General features: G+C 35.7%; 1 protein-coding gene across 1 annotated transcript in view; it reads right to left on the bottom strand.

The window, feature by feature from the left end:
- Positions 1-800: 800 nt before the first annotated feature.
- The window catches only part of CDC73 (cell division cycle 73), a 111,757-nt gene continuing 88,517 nt past the window's right edge, over positions 801-24,040 (bottom strand). Inside the window, exons 11-17 of the mRNA XM_068416960.1 lie at positions 21,494-21,551; positions 18,474-18,509; positions 18,007-18,094; positions 10,678-10,839; positions 8,682-8,782; positions 6,578-6,719; positions 801-5,321 (exon numbers count right to left, since the gene is read on the bottom strand). Of these exons, the coding sequence (XP_068273061.1) occupies positions 5,285-5,321; positions 6,578-6,719; positions 8,682-8,782; positions 10,678-10,839; positions 18,007-18,094; positions 18,474-18,509; positions 21,494-21,551 (624 nt within the window). The 3' untranslated portion in view covers positions 801-5,284. The remainder of the gene's footprint in view (positions 5,322-6,577; positions 6,720-8,681; positions 8,783-10,677; positions 10,840-18,006; positions 18,095-18,473; positions 18,510-21,493; positions 21,552-24,040) is intronic.

The following is a 24,040-nucleotide window of genomic DNA, read 5'->3' as shown; positions in this document are numbered from 1 at the left end:
CAGAAAGAACAAGTCAGGGAAGAAGACGAGGGGCTGGATGGGTCTCCTGGATAGGATTTCAATAGGGTAGGAACAAGTGAAAAATAAGAAGCAGTTTCTTTAAGGTATTTTTTACATCCTATTTCACTGATAAAAATCCATTCGGTATTATGGAACTACAGGGTTGGCCATGATTGATAGGAACAAGAGAAACATGCTTTCTTTTGTTTCTTCTTTCTTGGCTAAGTTGACTATTGCATTTAGAAAGACATCCCACCTTTGAAAGTCCTCAAGATGTTTTTGCTAAGAATTTTCAAAAGTTGGACTTGAGCTGGTACTAAACTATGAACTCTGTAAAAACATCAATAGTATAGTCCAGATGTTAAATAACAGGTCAAGTGGCAAAATATATAAAAAAAATTAAGATTTATCAAAACAGTCATTAAACACAAGTTTATGACAGTTACGTGAGAGTTTAAAGGCTTAACCTCATGAGAAGTTTGTCTTCTCCTTTCATTCAACAGTGGCTGTCTCCATCAGATTCTTTTAAGATTTTATTTTAACTTGAACCTTCAAAACCAGTGTTAAAATTTGGGTTGTTCATCAACAGATGAATAAACCACTGACACAGGCCAGAATTTATAATTTACAAACTCATTTAACCAAATCTTCAAGCAACTGCAGCTAAAGATTTACCTCTGACAGTTTTCAGTGATGCATGCAGCAACCTTGTGAAGCAAGTAACCAGTTTTTCTGAATTTGGAAAAAAACAAACTAGAGCAAAAGAATTTACAGATACAAATAAAAACCATAAACCAAGATATTTTTCTTACAGATTTTATGTACCACCCCATATCTTTCAGTTTTACATGTGAACTAGTCTCTGCAATAAAGTTTCAAACATTTGAGATTGTTCTTAGCATTTGCATTCTTATTAAAAAATTATAAAATTTTTGTTTAAAGAAAAATTAACATAGTAAATCAGTCTGGATGCACAGCCCGTCACTGTGCACTACCTACCAATGAATTTTGCTTGATTAAATCTCATTATTCACAAACTTGCCCTCTATAATAGCATCGCCACTGAGAAGAATGATCTATAGACAAGTCAATGACAGCTGGACAATGGACTCCATGTTACCCACTGGATCATAGTTCCATTAAGAATCCATCTTTATCAAGTGCATGAGCTCCACTTAAACAACTTCATACTTAAAGTGATCTGTTTTCAATCACTGCCTCAGAATCATTGTATCGTGTATACAGTCTTAGGGTAACACCAACCAAAGGTGGCAAACTACACAATTGCTACTGACATATGTAACTGTTCAGAAAACAAAAGCAAAACTGCCACGTCTCTTCAAAAAAAAAAAATCAGTTAAGTAACAAATGAGCAGCTCAGAATATGGCATTCAGAGATTCCAGTTTGTGGCACTTTTTTCCACAGATTAGTTGAACTGTAACCTACTTGGCCAACAGTTTCTTCAGGCAGGGATTTTAATTTTTCATGAACACATTGCTCTAATAAAGTACTTGGCATTAGTTATGGCTTTTGAATTAAAATGCATTCGTGACATTAAATTTTAAAACCACTAAGCCATTAATTTTGACCAGCTTTTTCTTTTTCATATAGCGCTCACAAGAATTAGCAATTAAGTGCATATTTCACCAGCAAAAGAATGAAAGCTGTACTAATAAAACTTACTTTTGCAGGTCCCTGCAGAGAATGGTAATATTTTGTACACTGACTGCATATCAAATGAAAGCCAAAACCAAATTTGCTGTTCTGATAAAGGCTTATCTGTCAAATATCACATAATAGTTCAACTTATGACCAAGGGTAACTTAACACACAATCTGCTATCTACATTTTCTTCTGTATTCAGAAATAAAAAGGTTTACAGCATTGCAGAACAGTTCGATGAATTGTCTAGCTCAAGCATTGACTTTAGTACCTATCTGTGAAACTATCCTGCTATAAAAATTTGCAGGTCATAACTAAGTAGCTGAGCCTACTCAGTGGAGGATGCTGATCTGCAATTTCTTCAGGTATGCAAGTCCCTGTGGTTGCCCTACTTTACCTTACAAAAAATTCCCCCTTTGTCTGCTTTGTTCAGGGTAGCATTCAGAAAGCTCAAATAGTATAAATCAGAGGTATTTTAGTTTTTAATATAAAATCATTACTTCAGATATATCTACTGGCCCCTATAACCTTGCTACTAAAAGAAATAATCAGCTGCTGACAGTATGGGAGCCCAATAGCAGACTTCAAACCAGTTTTCATCTTGTTTTATCTTGTTTCATCTCGTTTTACCTTGTACTTATGAAACAGTGTAGAGTTATTACACTTAAAGTGTTTAAGAGAAACAGCCAATTTGATATCTGATTCCTGTGCTAGTATCATTCTACTGTTCAATAAACTACAGTCAGTGAAGTAGTTCAGTTTTAGTTATGCATGTTAATTGAGTACAATTTACAGACTTTATACACCTCTAAGTAGTGCATCAAATTCGCTCAACAATAGGAATGCAACTCACTAAAACAGATGTCTGATCCTCCAGCTTCCCCAGTTCTTAGTATCAGTTTTCTTTATTACTCTACATTAACTCGTAGATAAATTAAGCATAACATAAGTGTCTAAAATTCCAGCTGTGTTGCAAAATGCTGCTGTAAGGCTAAATTTTTAAGTCCAACTAGTTTCATAATCTATGTGCAGTTATTTACGAAGGCAGCAGGAATGCTACTCTGACAGCCTAATTAAACTTCCAATAAAGTCAGCAGGAATCTGATTGCAAAATGGCTCATTTTATAAACATCACTACTTTTACGACTGACAAAAATATGCACGATCAGGTGCCAACTCCTTCACAAATACATATTTTACAACTTGTGTCGTAAATTACTTGCAAGTACAAAACCGTAAGATGTTAAAGGTCTATGCTCAATCCATAACAAATGGCACAGTTCATACAAAGATTTCACGGATTTTGCTCTTCTGCCAGTTTCACATCCATGTAACTTCACCAGTTTCAGGAGTTACTCCCAATATATACATAAATTTACATCTAAATCAAGCCATCTCCTGTATACAATATTGGACCTGGGATTACACGAGTTTAAAAAACAAGTGAAATACAGAACAAAGATAATTGGACCTTGCCTATTTTAAGACCACTATATACTCTGTTAATCACAGTGCACATGAAGCACACATTTCTTCAGAATTTGCTTTTTAAGTTTGCTGCCCATTGTAGAAGTCTCTTTAAAACTGCATGGGCCATGAAGTACTAATTAAGTCTGAAAAAAATCACATTTCTAATTCGAAATGTTTGAGAATGAAAAAAACCCCATATATGATATCCCCCTGTTTAAAGCAGTACCAAACCCTAAACTGAACCACTTCTTCATGGTAGTGATTTCTGCGTTGATAGGCACTACAGCTTTTCTAATTATAGTATAGGTTAAAAAAAAGTATTGAATGTTTTAGCTCACTCATGGATGACATGGATACATTTATAACAAGCTTAAGTATTGGGGGAAAAAAAAAGTCATTTGGAACTGACCAACTGCCCATACAAGTAGGAAAACTTCTAGTAGATCTGTATTGCCTGCTCTCCTCAGTCACTTCACAGAATCCATTCAAAAATCGAGTGTCAACTTCTTCTAATCTTGGAGTCACTGGGGTTTTTTGTTTGGCGGTTTGGGGTTTTTTACGTTTCGGTAAGACCATTTAAAAATAGTAGTCTCGACAGAGCAGGGATGGAAACATAATTAAAACTCAGACCCCACAGTCCTCACAAATTTAAGACATACTTTTAAAAACCTCTAAAGGAGATATGCCTTCTGGTTTTATTAAAAATGAAGGTAATATCAAGAAAAAGCAAAACTAAAGAAGAATAAGTAGAACATTTTACTTTCATCAAACCTTAAATGTAAGTATATTAAAAAACATGGTTTGGAATTTCAAGAACAGGAATATAAACATGTATTTTCTATCCCAGAAAAAAAATTCATGCAGGTGTTACAGTATTTGGATCACTCTCTACATCCACTGGTATGCAACATCAACTTAATGTTATGAAATTGACACAGGGATACCATAAATTCATACAAATACCAGGGTTTTCTGGCCTCAGCTATACTCATACTGTAGATCAAGCAAATCCGTTCTTTGGTAACTGGAGTAGGCTCATTTTCCATTCCAATGCAGGACTCTGAGGAGGCCATATTAGCCACTCATCTCAGAAAATTACAGCTCCTGTAGACACAGTCTGGGCTACTTTTGTCACAAGAAAATAATATTAGAGGTGGTATTAGAGGTATAAATACAAAGAAGTTAAAATGATTCATTCCTTGTGGTGGCTGTTTCAGGAAAAAAAAAACCAAACACTCTCCTTCTCTATTCATTGTTTAATCTAGGTAACATTTAGACTCATATGTAAAGGTATTTGAGAGATGGGAATGTACACATGCACACTTTCAGTTTAAATAAAGAGACGTGTGTGGAGAATGGCGAATTAAAGTTAACATGACTTCAAGGTATTCCCATAATAAGGTTCAAAGATTTAGTAAACTGGGACATTACAAATCCAAAAAAGCGTTTCTAGATTTTTCATCTTCCCTTTTTCAACAAAGACTGACAGAATATACATATACAAGTTGACATTTTGATTTATCCAAAACAATTTTCACTTTGCTCAGTTTGCAAGTCCTATTGACTAAAATGTAATATCATTCACAACAAAATACTTTCAGTAAGTGAAACAATAAGCAAAGAAAACCAAAACTAAGCTCAGAAGCTAAGTGGTTTAGAAAGCCTGATAACATCTATGTGTGCGTAAGTGTGTCTAAAATTATTTTTATACATTATATATATAGACACACACACATATATACACACACACACGTGCGCATGTGCGCGCACACACTCTCACATTTGTAACCTGCAGTGATCAATCTATTTTCTAATAAGGAACAAAACACATTATTTAAAAATGTGGCTAATTTAACAAAACAGAGAAGAAACCGCTGCTATCAAAATATACAATTTGGATTGCAGACTAGAAGGCTAACAACATTAAAAAAATAGTTTTAAGCAAAACCCCTTTGCTTCTGAATAACAACAGGTATCAACCTGCCATAGCATGAAGCATCCAAACAAGATTTTATAAAAAGTTTAAACTGTGACCCTTCTTCATTTGTAAAGTTCTTGACATATCACATAGTGCGAGCTCTGGTCTCCAAACTGGAGCCCCTTTCATTTTTCTCAATCCATACTTCAGGAAATAAATGGCAGCTGAAGGATTCAGAATCTCAAGTGAGATTTGTGCTTTACCATATACCTGAAAAAAATTAACAGATGACAACATTACTACTCTTTTGGTATTTATAGAAATTTTACTCTCAGGAATAATAAGCACAGACTTTGTCAAAACAAAATTCTTAGAGAATTAGCAACTTGCTGAAAAGATGCAATTTCTTATATGTCCTATAGCTCTGTATTATGCACAATATTTGTTCCATTAAAAGACAGTCAGCTAAAACCTTTGCTTTGAAGAAAATTAATGGTTTCCAAGGCATCATATTACTTCTAAGGCTGGAAGACTGTTGTTAAAGATAACTCTAGTTCATTCTGGGAATTCAGATACATAGTTTAGCTGAGACTTTTAAATAAGAAGCCATAGAAAGTTTGACGCTTGGAATTATTTTGACAATTCCCATAGGATTTTTCTTTTTGAAGTTCACTCAATCATTCAAGCAGTTTGCTGTGCAATCAACATGAAAAGATTAAACATTCATGAAATGCATGGGCTTCTCCCTTCCCTCAATATTTCTTCAACTGCTTCATGATAAGAAAGTTTCTTCTCTACAACATGGAAAAGGTATTGCAATGAACTTTCCATTCAGAGAAGGTTCAGAACCACAGAGAAGCAGAGTCAGAAGCAATGCTGCTCTTCACAGAGCTGCTGGTGCTCCTCTATCCCTCACTTCTCATGAAACACAGAGCTAAATACTTGGAAGGCCCCTAAGATACAGTAGAATCACTAGTCCAAAGCTCATTATGTGCCATATCTTTTTTTACTTCCTTACTCTTCTACCCAGTGCTGTGGACCCAGGGCGTCAGGGTAAGATAATGCTTTGTAGCTCTTTATCTTAAAGTAGTTTCGCACCTTTTCTAGGCTGTCATCTAGTGAGGTGGAGAGAGAAAGAAGGAGAGCTCATAAGCTCAGAACTGGAGTCCATGGGGAGGGCTGGGAGAACAAAGCAAAACTCTACACCACCTAGCTTGTTCCCCATTTCTTTCCTTCTGCCTAAAGGGAGGTGGGGAATCACAGTACTAACCGACGATTAATGATAAGTACCCTTCCTTTAAATCCATGCATATTACACTTTGGAGATTATTATTTATAATCTATAATAAAATATAGTGGTATATATTTAACTCTGTTATCAGGGAAAATCTAAACAAACGGTATTTTCAAGCTAAAACATTGTTCAGATATCTAAGTTGAAAACAATTCTCTTGTTGCCATAACTTTTCATTCCCACCAAATATCATAAAAGTATGAGTATAAAGAATTTTCAGTAGGAAACATACCTGTCCAAAGTTTCCCAGAAACGTAGAAATACTGGCCTGTCCAAGTGTCTTTTGTGGTAGCTTAGTTCTAACACTGTTACATCCCATTTCTGTACATTTGGATCCAGACGTACTTCATCATATTTGAGATGAAAAGCTTTAACTACAGGAAACATGAAAACATTTAGTGTACAAACATGATGAGCTTACCGAGTCTAATTACTAGTCAAAAAGAATTCCCACCTTACCCCTCTTTTCTCAGAATAGAGCCTGAGAATAAAATTAATGAGCCCATCTCTCAGGAAAGTCAACCAGTTAATAAAGGGCACTGAGCTAAATATAGTGGTCAGTGGCCACTACCAGGTTTAAGTGCAAGGGCAGCCCCTATTTTTAGATGCATAGATCCCAGGAGAATAGCAGAAACTCATTGCTGCCAATTCAAGCACATTTTCTTTGGGAAACAAAGATGTTTTTCTGAAAATCTTTGAACTGTCCAAGAATTAAAAAAAAAAGCATTTCTGAGACCACTGAGAAGGAAGCCTGGCTATTGCCTGAAAGTCTGTGTGGAGGACTGATAGCAGAATGCCAGTGTAACCCCCAAATGCTACATGAAGTATTCTGAGAAATTTAGTAACTGCCAATTTCCCCTGATCTAGTACTCAGTTAAAAATGATAAAATATTAACAGTTGTTTTGCTCTTGGCAAGTATTGTCACATGTGAATTATGTAAAGCCTAAGCATAAACACAGTATTAAAACTTGCAATTCTTCTTGATTTCCTTAGCCAAATCATAGTTTTCACATAATCCAGTGCAAAGTATTTAAGTCTTGTACAATTCCTATCTGGTAAACAATCTGATGCATTTTCTATTTCAGCTGTTATTGGAGAAGTAAAGCAGAAGCATTTGTCCGGACTTGTGGAAACTAGTTATTTTTAATGCCATGGTCGTATCTTTTCTGGTACTGCACTCTTCATTTTTTCTTCCACAAAATCCATCTACAATTTTAGCCAAATGGCTAAAATAAATAAATAACAATAAAAAAAGTCAGTCCCCTTTTCCAGATACAGGTCTATCTATAAAATGATATATCTAGGAACTTTCTAGAAGATTGGTATCTGAAATTAGCTTTTTTTTTCAAAGAACAAACTAAAGAAGTGATCATCTGGCTTGTACTATTGCCACATAAATTTCCAAACTTTGTGAATGAAAACTAAGAATACATATACGTTATCTTTGCCATACAATATTGCACGTTTTAAAATAATTCCAGAGAAAGCAAATAAAGATATACTGAGGCTATGCACTTACAGAAAACTTAATCAACACCTGACAAAGTCTCTGCATAAGGTTAAATCATATTGAGCAGAAGACAATCCACTACTGAATCTGAAACAAATCAGTATTAAAGCGCACTAAAGTGCTCTAGCAGCAAGACCTTTAAATGGTATTCAAAATTAAATATTTATTCATTAAGGTGACATCATTCAAACTTTCATCTGAAACATTCACTTGCAGATGCAAAAATAAGCTTATTTGCTATGTCAACATTAAACACTCAGACCACATATAAAGAAAACTAAGGAGAACAATTTTAGAGACCCAGCTAACAAAATGCTATGTGACACAGCAATTGCTGTTACAGTGGTAACATCTAGCTCACAACTTAAAAGTATTTGTATCTGATTAAACTTTGCAAGTTTTTGTCAGACACTAGATCATATTTGTAAAGCCTTCTTTGTGAAATACTAGGTGATTAATCCTCTGTTCAAAGTAGTAATGAAATCTGAAGACAGCCTGTAAACCTGTTATCTATGAAGTGTTATAATATATACTGTCTTCTCACCTTTTTTTTAGAAGCTTGGAAAGCAAATTTATACACTAGCTATTTCTGAACCTTTTGTAAAGACGACAGCTCTGAGAAGATTTCCATGAGCTTCCACAGTCAGAACAGAAGAATTGCAGAGGGAGGGCACATTAATAGCTGCCATATGTGCGAAGACCTAAGCACCAGTCTTCTCAAACACCTGAGTCCAACAGCACTTTGTCACAAGCATAAACACCCCACAAAAAAAACCCAAACAGAATAACAAACCCCAAAACACTTAAAACAAAAAAAACCCTTACTTTTTGCAAAGATATCAACAGGCGATCCGTCTGGCAAGAGCCAAGGCCAGCCTTTGAACTGCCAAGCAGGACCCTGTACAAACACTGCCACCACACGATCCCTACGAACACAGAGAGAGATGGACGTGTTGATGGCCTTGAACATTTAAATTACACATTTTCTTAAACATAGTTTCTTTTTTTTTCTTAGCATAGTTTCTTATGTTAGTAACAGCAGTATAGCACATTTAATGACAACACCTCCAGCACAATTGCTTTTTCTCTGTTAAGCAAAAAAAATTTCATGGATTTTTCTGAACTTTTAGCTCCGTCCCTTTGCAGAATGCAGCTCAGTTTCTCATGTTACATTTATAAGAAGTAAAACAGTGCTTATTTCTGGTCATTATTACTTTGCTTTTAAAAAGTGCTCCAACATTTTAGAGAGAAACTTCTATGAATAATACTGTAAACAGAAATATATCAATTTAAAAGCCTTTATTCTGAATACTGTTAACTTCTATTCTAAAGAGTTATTAGAAGAGACAGCTGCTAAATTCCTGCCTCCGGTTGCAAAGTGCATCATTTATTGTAAGGGTATTAATCACTACCTGTGGTCTAAGAAAATAAATTTATGATTAAGATGAAGCTTTTACATTAATAAAATTTTTAAAAACACCTTTGAGAACAAACGTCCTCCCACATAAGGTCTATCTTTTTCTTGAACATTTACATCATCCAACCATGGTTTCTACATAGTAGAACAAATAATTACCTCCCTAATCCAATCCTGAAATTTAATTCATCATAAAGTCTACCAAATCTCAAATGGAAAAGAGTAATCAAGACAAAGTTTTGGGTTTTTTGTTTTTTAAAAGACAGACTAAAGCTTTGCCATTTAAAATGATGTTTCAGGTTTTGTAATGGCTAACAGAAAAAAAAAAACAAAAAAAAAAAACAGTGGCAACATGTTAATTTCTAGATACTAATATCTGATTCTCCTTGGATAAAAACAAGTTTAAAAACCCGCGCCATTTCATCGCTTTGGTCAGAAGCACTTTAGGAACCATTTTAGATGGTTCTTAAAGGTTTGATCATTAAGCGTTTTAAGTGCTATTTGATATTCAGAATTTCAAAACCACGAATTTCTGATTAGTTCAAGTTCTCAATACAGAGAACAATTAATTTATGAACAGGACCTTTTCAAAGTATTCCTCTCCATTAAAATCTACTTTGGAAGTTACAAAACCACCAAAAATGTCGTCACGCATGTCTAAAATCCTCACGTTAGTGATGAAGTAAAAACATTGCCTAATTTGTTACATCAAAGAACAAAAAAATGTTTCTCCAGAATTTTCCTACTCAGAAATATATTTTCATAGCCTGAAGAATGGGCTACAGATAAAATAGTCTGCAGCTTTTTCTTAAAAGCTCTCTCTGATTCCCTTTCCCCATCTGGGGCTCTCCCTTCAGAAGTAAGCTTCCATCACTGAATCCAATTCAATCAATCTGATTCACTACTGAAATCACAGTTCAGTCTTTACTGTCTGATGTGTTTTCTTTCTTTCTTTCTTAAACTATTAAAAAAAATTAGAATGGCAGATGCTGAAGGCCTGCAAACACCTTTCTAATAGATCTCATTCAGAAAGCAGAGGAGAAAGGAGGATTTTTCTCTCAGACCATGTTTCCATGAATTGCACACTACAGTATCATGAACTGGAAAACTCATATGAATATTCCTAATTGAATTTCTGGAAAATTTCAGGCAAACCTAATAAAAATAGTTGCGCTGCTCATATTATTAAAATGTAGAGTGTTGGATTTCTTAAGAAACTTCTTTTAAGAAGTTTAGTGTCATATTATTTTCACCTGAAGAAAAGACTCCTATACAGTTAACTATCAAATCCATTCTTTTACCCATATCTTAACATTTTATGCCATTTAGTAGAATTTTATTGGTCCTCTCCAAATTCAGCATTCTCCTGATTAAAACATTTTGTAAAGGGGAAATCTATTTTACCAGTCTTGTGGCATAAGTTTCAGAGGTTGGTCTACTACTCGATAAGGTACAGTAACGCTGACTGTAGTTCCCCCAGGCTGTATCTGGTCCTTCCTTCTCTGTATTAGAGTTTCATTTTCTCGTTGACAGCCTTGTTTCTTCTTTTCATCTGATGGTACAAACCTTGGGGAATAAAGAAACATTCAGTAGACAAAAGCAATTTATTTGATGTAAACAGCAGGAAAAGTAACAGCTTTATCAGAACTTTGCATTATTGGCAACAGTCACAGAAGCCATCTCATTGTCACTATGCCAAAGCCTCCGTCACTACTCATTCAGAACAGCAAAAACCGTAAGATTTCATAAGCTCTTACGATAAAAACTCCTAAAAGGTCCTCTGGCCCTCAAAACTCCAGCCAGATCTGTTCTGATCCATTCGTGGTGTGCCTTGCCTACCTTACCCAATACATTTGCAGATGAGAAGCCAGATCACAACCTGCTGCATGGCTGTAACTCATTCTTTTTAGTGATCAAGGGTAACATGGGGAAGCTTGGGCACTAAGAAACCATTGCTTCCTGGAGCAAATTTTACAGTTCTTGCTCTTGAAGCCATCAGGATTATGTTTTCTCAAGAAAGCTGCGATTGTTGGTCCAAATGGTTTTTGAGGTTTTATTTTTCTGGATGATGGTGATTTTTACATTACCAATGATTCATCTGGTTACACTGACGTATGATACTACAATTCCAGATTTTTTTTTTTTCCTATATAACTTCTCTGACAGATCAGGTGCTTGTGAAACAAGGATAATGCGATCCTCATGTCTTATGTAATCTACATATGGCAAAAATAAATGCTTAAGATGCGACCCCTCCCCAAATGAATTACAGATTTTTGATTTTTCAGCCCCCCACCTTAAAAAAAAAATGCAATTCCATTTCAAGAGTCTCTTCTTTACGGCAATAATAAAATACACAACAGTTCTCAGAATTGGCATCACAAACGTGAGAGTAGTGTACACCTTTTTACTGATGAATCTCAGTAGATTTTGTCAAAAGGAAAAGGAACAAAATGATGTATTTTAAAGAACTAAAACTGTGTCACAGGAAGTTAAGCTGATGTGAGCAGTATCACCTACCATGCCAGCAAAAGATCAGAGCTCAGACCTGTGTTCTCCTAATATTCTATTCAGAACCACCCAGCTGCACTACTAACACTGTTTGCCACTGACATTTCTTTTCCAAAAACTCCGATAAAAAGAAACACTATGTTTCACTTAACTGCAAAAGTTACCAGGAATGTTGGTACTACACGTTAAAACCCCAGTGCTCTACATAATTGGAAAGATTTCTCTTCATTATAGTACAGATGGTGCTTTTCAAGAATTTACTACATTTTTGGGGTAAGTTGTTTGCACCATTTCTATTTGTTCTCTTCAACCTATTTTTACTTGAATGCTAAAAACCAATTTGAATGTGAAAAGGCAGACTGCACTTCCTACTGCTGGAAAAATAGGAAAAAAAAAAAAGCATGAAAAATGAAATATGAGGAAAAGTTCATTATTCAGTCACTTGAAAATACTAGTTTTTGTTAACATCTTATATCCAATGAGAAAACGGCATTTTGGGGGAAAAAAACCAAACAAACATGTTTTAAGGCAGCACATAGAAATTGTCAATAAACCTTCAAGTAAAACTATTTGTTTTCCTAACATAAACAGATGAAGCCCCCTTATACTCTTCGTGATTTAACAGTGTTTCAAAAACAGAAAGTCACAATTTCTTAAGTTTGCCTCCAAATGCATACAGCTGCACTGGAAAATTTTAAAAAACAATCTACAAATGACTGTGAATTGTGCATTGAAGTTGACTAGTACTGCAAATACAGAAAAAGCATTACAGATGTTAATGATAAGCTATAAATTAAATTATGCTTATCTGTCTAGTGCATGCAAACCAACACCATTCTAAAGAAAACACAGACAAAAAAAGCTATACAGGATACCTTGGGAAAAGTACACTTAGGCCACCTAGAATATTATATAAAAAAAAGTTAAGACAGTAATTTCACCAATAATTGGGGTAATTAGAAAATTGTTAATATTTACATATATTTTATCTAGCACACCTGACTGACACATACAATTGTGGGCTACACAGAAGCGTTCAACACAGTTCTACTTTGGAAAAAGCTACCAAACGTGACATCAGAATTCAGTATTTCTAGTCAAGTTGGTAATTTAAAAGCTCATAAGTGAGGTGCTACTTTAGTCATGAGCATACCTAATGGCCTGGCCTGCCAGCATGCTGCAGGCTTTGCTTGACAAAACTAATTGATAGGAAACTGTATTTTATAGCTTAAAATGAGGATTTGCTTGGTGGTCTTGAGCTTTTAAGAAAACCATTCATGAGTCTCTCCTCACCCATAAGAACTAAGGAATCTGGGCTGGAAAGATGGAATATTTTTTTCTTTAATAGTTTAAAAAAATGACAACCCCCCTCCCTATTACCCAAGTGGCAAGTTCTATGTGAAAAGCCAGGATCACCTAAAACTGTGGAGAGCTTGAGAAGAATTTTATTATTACGTGTCCCATGCACTGAATGAGAACAAACTCTTACAGAATATACGCAAATAAAAACCAGAGAGACATACATACATTACAGTGATAATCAAATATTCATATGAACAGCAATCTAAAAGGTCACATTTTCAATTTAATTTGTAAATGTGAGGAAGCAAACACATTTTAAATGGAAGCAGGAGACTGAGCCGCCCCTGCCAAATTAGATAAACGAGGACACTAAGCAGCAATACTGCTACTCTACAAAGCATCTTAATTTCGCCACTGTGTCTGAGACCTCTCAAATTTGGCTGAAACAGGCATTTCTCAATTCTACTTCTAGCTTTAAATGTTTCCGTGTTTAAGAATTCATTTCGACACTAGTTTATGGACACTTTCTCTCCATTTCTCCTAGAAACTGTTACCGCCATTAAGGCACCATTGGGTTGTACCTCAGTTATGTATCTTGTAGACAATAGCTTCAGTTATATTTACTGTAAAAATCTGAATGTTTTTGAACATAATTCTCCAGGACAGAACATAACATATCTTGTTACCTGGATTTTCTGAAGAAAAAAATATCAATGAGCAGATTCACATGGAACAGTAGAGAAGGTGACTGTCATAAGGAGCACTGAAGGAAATGCTTACATGTATGTACACACACAGAGTACAGGAATAAATGACAGCTTACAGAAAGTTCATGAAATATATGCTTGCATTTCCAGGAACCATCGATTCAGTAAGTATAATAAAAGGCATGTGCTCAAGAATTAAGAATCAATAGAAATTACTGCATGATTATAAATATAATCATGGCTTACTCCATCACTACTTGGACATAAAAGACAAAAAATCTGAGTGTTACAGAAAACAGCAAAACCCCCATCTTCTCTTGGGAAATATTTGCCACAATACTGTAACCGGTGTCTTAACTACACATTTGTACTTGACACCTTTTTAATCATCCAATACACTAGAAATGTGTTCTGAAACCTGACTGTGCAGGAGCTTTCTTTTTTAATTGCTTCTCCAGATTACTGGTTCTCTAGTAAAAAAACCCAAAAAAAAACAAACAAAAAAACAAACCACACCTGTATCTACTTGGAATCCATTTTTATACCCTTGGAATCCATTTTTTTTTATACCCCTACTAGGAAATTATTAGCTCTCAATTCTCTTGCTGTTAATTGCCAAAATCATTATTCACATAAAAACTGTTACACACTCTCACTTTACAAAGACAGAAGGTCCCTTTCCTAAGGTAACAGGCAAGCGATTGAACGAGATCAAAGTATGGGAGGTAATTGGTAAGATAGTATCCACTGAAATGCCAGAGCTGCGTGTGCCTAGGCTCTAAACTCACATCAATTGCTGGCATTAACTTTAAAACACTCTCACTGAGGTCAGGTCAGCACTTTCTGGCCCCCAACTCAGCACACTGAAAAATGCATGAACAGAGAATAAGGCAAGTCCAATGCTGGACAGTAACCAAGATCACCGTGATTTGATTGTGCTTAGAACTGGAGACCTATTTTTACAACCCCCTCAATATTTTTGTTAGATTACAGTATCAAAAGCTTCACACACCTATTTTTGCAAAAGAACAAAGCTTTTTGTGTAATACAACATCCCCAAATCTTTCAGATAGCTTGCGCAATATCAAAGCTGGATAAATCTCAGTGAGCTGCCTGGCCACGTATGGTGAAACATATCACGAGTGAAAGCATCATCACAATAAAAATACATAATCATCATCTAATAATTTACATCTGTCTCATGTAATTCCTGCCTCGCTTTTGTCCATGTAAAGCAGAAGCATTGCCTCTCAAAAGCCTAACTTCAGATATTCTCAAATACTTAAGTCTGGAAAGCCAGATTTTAAACAGTCATTATGATATCATGTTGCATTAGATAGTGAATAAGAATAAAGTGAAAAAATGAAAATTATGATAAAAAAATGAAATATTTTTAAGAAGCCTCACAATATACCATAAAGTACAGCAGTTCTGATTTTAAATTAAATTGTTTCTTATTAATATTTTAGAAACTCTTCATTTTTATTTTGTATTTGGCTCCTTAGAAAAATAACCTTTCAAAGAGAGGTTATCAGGAATATTTGCATATTATACAGCATGTGAATTGTATATATTACAATTATATATAGAAATGTCCCCTTACAAAATCTAAGTTACAACAAATATATCCAACAGACAAATATCTTAAAAAAAAATCTTAACCCAGTAACATTTCCAGTTTATCATTATACATATTTCATTCTACGCACGATACCTTTCCTGCTTTCCATATTCTCTACCTCAAAAGAGAGCATAACGTTAGTGATGAATTAAACATGCTGAGCATCATACTAATGTCAGACGAATTTGGCAAGGAAAAAACCCAACATACTACAGAGCTATGAAAAGGGTTTAAAAAAATGTTGGTATAATTAATAAGCTTCTTTCAGTCCTTGACAATCAAATTTAACACCTAGCATAGTAGTGGATGAAGACTGTCCTGTTTATTTTACAACAAACAACTTAAAATACCTGCCAACAATACCACAAGTACTTTTTCTCATATCCAAAGTGACAATGTGTTGTGGTCCAGTTACTTATAAAAAAAACCCCAGCATCCTAGACAGAAACTGTCCTGAAAGACAGGGTTCTCCTATATTTCTTAACAGTCTCCCCTTGCAATGGCTCTCACTCCTTCAGCTCCAAAAATCCTTTCTCCTTGTGCTTATATCATTGATCTCCTCTGACAGCCAATACAAGCAGGCTGATTACCTCTAGAAGTACACGAAATTCAAATCTACCTGCATCTTTCTCAGTAACAGTAAGGGAGGGAATATTAATTTGGGTGTGTCTTTTCTATCTGGACAGTAGTTCCTTATTCCAAACCTTGTGGCAATAACATGTGTCTTCCAACTCTCTATTCTTCTGTCAAACTTAGCTGAAAGTGGGGAATGAGTTAAAGAAGGCGGTGACTTAGAGGCAGAAATTAGATAAGTCTTCTTTCCTTGGAAAAGCATCACACATCTATCAATCACATTCCATATCAAGGCTAGTTCTACACTCTGCATACCTGAACAGTAAAAACAAACCCTGCAGACATTCCTAAACAAACTACTTCAATAAATTTGAATGCCAAAAAAATACAGGCCAGGTGGCATATTTTCTAGAAGAGTGCTAGAACTGTCGTGGCTAAATTAATATTTTGCTCTTCTGAATCCTGCTATTGCACTTCTGATTCATTAACATACCTTGCTTCTTCACTTTGTCTTTCATACTTGGTAACTACATCAGTATCCTCCTTTGACCCCTTAAACTTAAATTCATTTTTTTCTGGATCATGTTCTTTGCATTCTAACGATCAGCCTCCTCTTGGGGCAGGTCTTGAGAAGTTAACTGTAGCTCTGCCCCAGTGGAGCTGAAAACAGTGCAAGCCTCCTAGCACAGATATACTTAGACATGACACACACGTGCTTTGTTCCATTAGAGCTGTTCGTGTACCAGAAAGTCACAAATTACACAGATGTAAAATCCAGGGCTTGCAGTTGTGCAATTTTTTCTTAAACATAAAAACCCACATTAACAAGCGACATCCTCTGTCAACACAATTATATCAGTCCAGAAACTGCTTACACATTAAACCATAATGTTAAAAGCCAGCCTTCTCTCTGATTAAATATTTCAGAAGAGGCACCAAGAGTCCAGTACGCCTACCGGATCTTTGATGATACGTGGCAGTAATCTAAGAACTAGAAATAGCTGGAGATCAGAAGGCACCTGGTATCTCACAGTGCAGTTTTAAAAAATTCTAGGGCAACTCCACTGAAAGCTGTAGCACCACAACAAGGACAGCCTATTTTTAAAGAAAAGTGGTGTATAGTCTCATAAAGGACAAGCTAAGTGCTGAAGGCGGAAGATAGAAGAGCTCTCCGTTTTTTGAACATACCATTGCGGGCAATCTATAACAGTGTATGTCTCTATGCAAATGACTGCCTGTTTCACAAAAGTTAACTGGTATTAACTGCTACGCAACTCTAAATACCACCATCTGTTGGACAAGCAGAAAGATGCTTTAGGGTTTTGTTGGTTGGTTGGTTGGTTTTTTTTAACATAATAGTGAATTTTACCTTACCATGAGGAAAGCAATTTGCAGTGTTGATTGCATTCAGCTATAACAAATTAAATCTTAGAATCAGAGGTATGATACAATAAACAAATTTTAGCAACTCATTAATATTTCCCTGAAGGAATTTGCATCAATACTTCATGACAATGCTTTATTCTTATTTTTGTTGTATGTAAACTTTAAAAAAATTCTTTATTTACACAACCAGCTGACCTGCTCAGCTGATACAGCCGTTTATCTAAAACAGAGGCCACCCTCCGGTCCCCTTCTCCTTTACGATAACTGCTGTCATTTCCCAGAATCTTTTCTGAGCAACATGAGCACATTGCCCTTGCTCATCTTCTCTAAGCCTTCTTCCAGGGTAAGGGTTCACTGATCGGTTGCATATGTGTGCATATATGTTGCATAAAGCAAACCACTACACACATTAGAAATGGTACTGTAAGACATTCTTCTCAATCCACCTATTTGGCCCACAGGTCTTTTTTCCTACTATCCAAGAGGCATTAATTTCTTTTATGCTCTGGTCTGTAAAACTAGCTTGTCACGAGACAGCAGATACTCCCTCTTGCTTAATTACTAATTTGGTAGTAGTATACCTTTATATCTGAAAAGAGTTTTTTATACAGTATGTTCTAATCAGCTACTTACTTCAGATCTTGCAAAAGGTCCTTTGCATTAAGCATCGTTATTAAAGAGGTCGTGGCTGCTGGAATAATGATTATGGGAGTTCGAGATCCTGTAGAGAGAATAAAGTTACATTTGTCTGATTTTTTTTTTCTGTGGTTTTGGTTGTTTAGATTTTTTTTTCCCTTTTTTCATTAAAGAAACTCTACATAAAAACAAAACTCTTGCTTAACTGATCAAAATCATGGAAAAAAATTCAAGGAAAATGGTAGTAAATATTTTCTAAACTGAAGGTTTTCATTCACCAAAAAAACCCCAGCATACCCCTGTATCAGGAGTCTCTAAATATGGGTAGGACCCATATTTAGCAAAACAGAATGCTGCCTGCTTTCCACTGCTTGTTAATATTGTTGCTTGTGGTTCCAGCAAAAGACAGAGCGGGCACAATTCACACAAAAATGAAAAGGATCATGTAACCAAAATTGACTCACCTTTTTTCTGGTTTGGAGGTGGTCTTGCTTGAGAAACTGAGAAAAAACAGAAAATATGGCAGAATGAGTAACACATAAATACAAATGTCATTGTAAGGCAACATTTCAATGTTTTTAGTTGCAGGAGTGAACAGAGTAGAGTCACACTATAGTCATTAGATCATATTCACAGATGTAATACATGAAGCTGGAGAAGGGATTTATAATTTGGGTCTCAGTATTCAGAAGACAAACAGCTTTTTTGACCGTCTGAAACAGATGTTAGGACAGTTGAGTCAATCTCTCCTAATTTTACTGAAACTAGTCATCCCTCTCCATCCTCCTCAAAAGGTCGGGGCACTATAGCATTGACAAAAACTGCCAGCAATCTTGAAAAAAGCTGCTTGTAGATCTTAAGCTCAATAGTGCTGAACCAACAGGAAGACTGTTTCACAACAAACTAAACTTTACAGACCCTCACCTTTTCATCAGTAGTTATTATTGTACATGATAACTGTAGGATTTAGCTAACCTTAACACATATAGCATTTTCAACAATCAAAATCTGAATTTCAGGCTTGCTCAAGTTAATTTTGGATTGCAGTTTGAGTTACATGAGCTCTTTGGGTGCCAGAAACAATGAAATTTGACAGATGTGGTAGCACTCAAGCAAAAAAACCCACACAAACAAACAATACTGACCAGATAGAAACCAAAGAATTTCCCCATCATCCCCCCCCATAAAATGTTTCCACTTCAGTCTTCCAAGTTGTGACCTCCTCAATATGGGAGATACTTCAGTCCAAAGTTGGAAAAGCATATAGGTTTCTTCACTTTGGTGCTATTATAACCTGGCTTCCTCCAAATAAACATTTTATAGTTCAGTTTCCAGGAGTCCTAACTTCAGGAAAGAACTGTTGTGCTTGATAATTATCATCATACGTGTTTATCCTAATTCACAAAATCAGAAAATGGTGAGTAGTAGAAAGACTGATGCAGACTAACTCAAATCTCAACTGCTACTATGCATGACAAATTTCATTAATTGACTTCCAATTTCATAGCAACAACTTGCTCATGTTTATTTATGACCAACTGTTTCAGAAAGTGCCTAGAACAGTATAAATATTCACAACACATAGTTGCCATTGTTGAAATATTGAGACCATATCCTTAATTATCTTTTCCTGACACTGTCAAATGCGCAGATATAATTGGCGACACTATATTGAACTACATGAACTCTATCTACCCAGGGATCTTTAATTTTTTTTTTTTTTTTTTAAGTCTAGGTGTCTCCTTAATGTAAAAAAGCTCCTGAGATATATGAGCAGTGTCAGCTGCCCTGATAAAAAATATAAAAGAGGAGAGGAAAAAAAAGCATATGTAAGAAATTTGATAGCTGTAGCAAGACAGGCTAGCAACTACCACAGAAAGGTGCAGAAAAAAACCCACATCAGATATTTTTTTAAATCAGTATTGTACAACCGTTTTGTCCAATTCAACTAATGCTTCTTATGTGCAGAGCAGCATCTTCCTGGAAATTGCACGTTTTAAATACTTTCACTGCTAAGAACAGAACAACTGATTTTTTAAAAGTTCCAAACCCCAAAATATCCTAGAACAGGCAGAAAGATAAATCTTTTTTTTTTTTTTGAATGAAGCAGTATATGCTTTCTTCAGACCGTATTTCTCTTCTTTATTCTCTCTTCAGTTTACAATATAGAGGCAAGATAATGGATTAGATTAGCTTTAGAGAAGGGCAATATCAGTATAACTTGAATAATGTACAAAAAATACACTTATAGTTAATGCCCATGAAGTCACAGCTAGCAGTCGGGACCTGTGACAATTCAGTCAGATTTCTGTTCTTGCCACTTCCACCCTTTTCGTACTGCTGTCTGCCAACTCCATGTGCATTATGCTGCTTAACGGGGCTACCGAGATAAGTACGACAGGCAGCATGACCTTTCTAGTACCGAAATAACCAAACAGAAGAATCTGTGCACAGCAGCATTTAGGTATGCTGAGAATATTCAATATTAGAATAGAATTTTAGGGAAGAATAATTTTTACAATATTAAGTCTTAACATTAAATCTTACTAATAAATCTCAAGGAAAGAGCAAGGCACGCATTGAAAGCGTTTAGTAGCCTCAGCAAGAACATACAGTACTTCGGCAGTATTTCTAGAAAAAGAATATTCATTTTAAAAGGTAGCTTTGTTTCCAAAAACCCCAAAATGTCCCCTTTCCAATACCTTCATAACAACAATCACCATCATCTTATTCCTAAATAACACCTTTCACTTAAGACTTTCTTCCACCAAACCAGAAATTGTCATACTATGTAAATTAGGTGCAGATATGCACACAGCTGTATGGAAACACTGATCCTTTCATACACTGTCTGTACCCTTACACTCTTAAAAACTCTAAGGATTTCTCATTAAAACAAAACAAAGTACCTATATCACTGTCTCTGAATCTCAATTTGAGATTCAATCTGACATACAAAATTGACTTGGTAGGTGAAGCCTACTAACTGAGAATTAAAAAACTGAGGATTCTGGCCTCATTACAAATACCTTAGGTGCTAAGAAGTGTGAAGAAGTAATGGTAACACATTCAGAGAAAGACTTATTTCTGATATTTTAATAATAGAAGTAATAATATATCTCTTTCTGAGATTAGCTTTTCTCTTTAGGTTGTTTCTCCTTGGAGTATTAACCAGCTCTTGTTATACATTTGAGCTGGCATTTGTGAACTACCAAGATGACAACCAAGAAGTTCGTCAGTTTTTAATTTCACTAGCGCATCCTTTCGATGGGCCAGTTGTGCAACACGCTGAATAGAATGAACCCAAGCCCCATGGTATAACAGTAACCAAAAAGTTATGTGGTATTTCTAATACATAGGCAGTTAAAGGCCACAAATAAATGATCCCCACTTCATTCTTCAGCTAGCTCAAGTTTTAAATAGTACTTTTTTGAAACTCATACTTATTTGGAACAGAAGCACAAATGGAAGTCGGTCACCTTACCTGGTCGCGGTACAGGCTGTGCTGCTGGAGTTTGCGTTTTTCGAGCAGAAGCACCTTCCTTTTAAAAGACAGAAGAGGTAACGTTAACAGCTGGCCTTCTTGTCAGGTACATGGGCTTTTTAAATGAACACAGAGCTACAGAGGGTATCACGAAAATGAGGGCAATACGTTTCCATTAAAGAGAAGAAAGAAAACAGTGAAGATATTCAAAATTCTTTACAGATTCTGTTTTAGACTTGGGGAGGAGAGACAACCTCATACGCTTTTACAGGTTTACATTTTAACCATGAAATGCAAATCAGAAACCTTTTTTCTATATTCAAGGAAACCTTTTCTATTTATCGTATTGTTTCGTTTTGCCTATGATCACTTTCACCAAGGGTTAATAACGTAAATGTAAGCAATTGGCTATAGAAATTTCAAAACAAGATCTGCTTATGCTCTGGATGGAAAACCAGGACCAAGAAATTGCAATGCATTCCTGCCTTAAAGAGTGTTAGTGCCCAGAAATAGCACACTCACGATAATTCCTTCTGCTCATGCCTCATCCAATTACCTTAATGTAACAAACAAAAGACCTGCACTACTATTTGTTCTTGTTAACTCTACAGAGTCCACACACCACATAAGAGAACAGTGAGGTCACACGTCTGCTTCCAAAGCAACATTAAATTCCTGCAAGAACAAATTCTGTTCCGAGTTACTTCTGAGAAACCTCACTGAACAAAACATGTATTACTAACAATATTACTAACACTGTAAAAATTGCCATATATTCAGGCCACTTCAATTTGGAAGGCCAGCAGAAAACCTTTTAACATGAAACCATTAATTTTATCTAAAAATTACTTCAACACTATGTGAAGCGTATCCTTCAACTGTGAGATACTTAGAAAGGTCAGAGATCCCACCCTGGGAAAAACCTGTTTGAAAGGACTCCAACATGGCATTATCGCAATCGTATGTCCAGCTAACGAGCAGGGGACTACACGCAAGTAGCCTCAAGTTCCACGATATAAATAACACTTAACGAAACTGCTTTTAAGTTTCCACCATGAAAGTTAAAACTATTTTTATCTCAAGAACTGTGAAGTACAAACAGATCACTTCGAAAACACAAATTTACTCAAAATACCTCTTCCCTGAGCTTTAGTCAAAGCCACCCATGATCAGTTACAATAGGCTGGAGCTGACATTTGGTCCAGCACGCAGCTGTGGTAACTTTTACAGTCAGCAACCTCCTATTAATCTTCAGTATAAGGATTTAACCCCCCATTGCAAGAAACTGATTAAACTCGAATTTTGATGTACTCTTTTCCGCTTATTAAAATACCAACATCTATGTAGGGCACTTGAGTCAGTAACTGTTATTTTAAGACTTACTTTTTTAGTATCTGAGAAAAGGTATTTTTGCCAATGTCCTTTCACAATAATTACTCAGAAAATGATAAAAATCAAAATACCACACTCTAAAGGAAGAGCAGCAGGAAAGGCTGACTACCTTTGAGAGAAGCCTTGTGACTGAGCAACAGCAGTTATCTGAAACAACATCACCTTTCTTTTAACCAATAAAGTGAGGATAAAACATTTTGCATCTGTTTCTGTAGAAAAATGTCATTTTCTGTGTAAAAAGACTGTTCCTGTGGTGCGCTAATTACATATTTTGAAGAAACACCAATAATTCTCCCATAAGAGTTCCTTGAATTCACAGCACGTTATGAAATGGAAAAAAAACCCCATCAAGCTAAAGAAACGTCACTTCCTGCGATGCCAAGTTTCAAGTTTCTAAATCCAATTCAGTTTGGCTGGATGCTTAACTATCACTGTCTGCAGTACCACACATCCATTCCTCTTTCCTCCCCCACAGAATCAGTAATGCAACTTTTCTGCCTTTCCCTTCCACTTATTCAGTGCCCCCAATGTCTCAAACAGACCCTGCAGATCCTACGGCAGCTGTGATGAAGCGAGGGAACCAGGAGCTGCTTCAGAGGTTCTGGAGTTTGGGGAAATTCTTGAAAAGAAGTATAACCAAATTACAACCAAAGCCTTGCTTTGGTTTCCATGCGACTTGTGCTTGTGATTTCTCTCTTCACCAATATTTCCATAAAGCACCAGAATATATATATAGAATCAAGCCTAACAAAATAAGTGGCAAATGATCTGTTTGGGAGTTTTTCGTATTTTACTCTGAATTGTCTTCTCTAAGGTGATTAACGGGAAACTTAGTGCAGAAGCCTAAAAGGAAAAGGCAGGGCTTTGAGAACATCGCAGAAACAAACCAAACCCCCAAACCAGCACAAATCACATTAAAAAAAAAAAAAAAAAAAATCACAAGAAAATATCTGATTAATGGTTGGAAATAAATTCATTTAAATAAGTAGACACAAAAGACAGCTACCACTTCCACACCTACGACCTTTCCATTTGTAAGAACAATTTCTGCAAATCAATAAATGATGGAGGTCACGGCTTTTAGTTCTGTCTATCACAGCCTTAGACTGTGATAACTTCATGGATGAACCCCAGCTCACAGCTCCTGACATTCTA

The sequence above is a fragment of the Nyctibius grandis genome, chromosome 21, assembly GCF_013368605.1.
Source record: "Nyctibius grandis isolate bNycGra1 chromosome 21, bNycGra1.pri, whole genome shotgun sequence".
Taxonomy (NCBI): Eukaryota; Metazoa; Chordata; class Aves; order Nyctibiiformes; family Nyctibiidae; genus Nyctibius; species Nyctibius grandis.
This window is presented reverse-complemented; position numbering and strand designations above follow the sequence as displayed.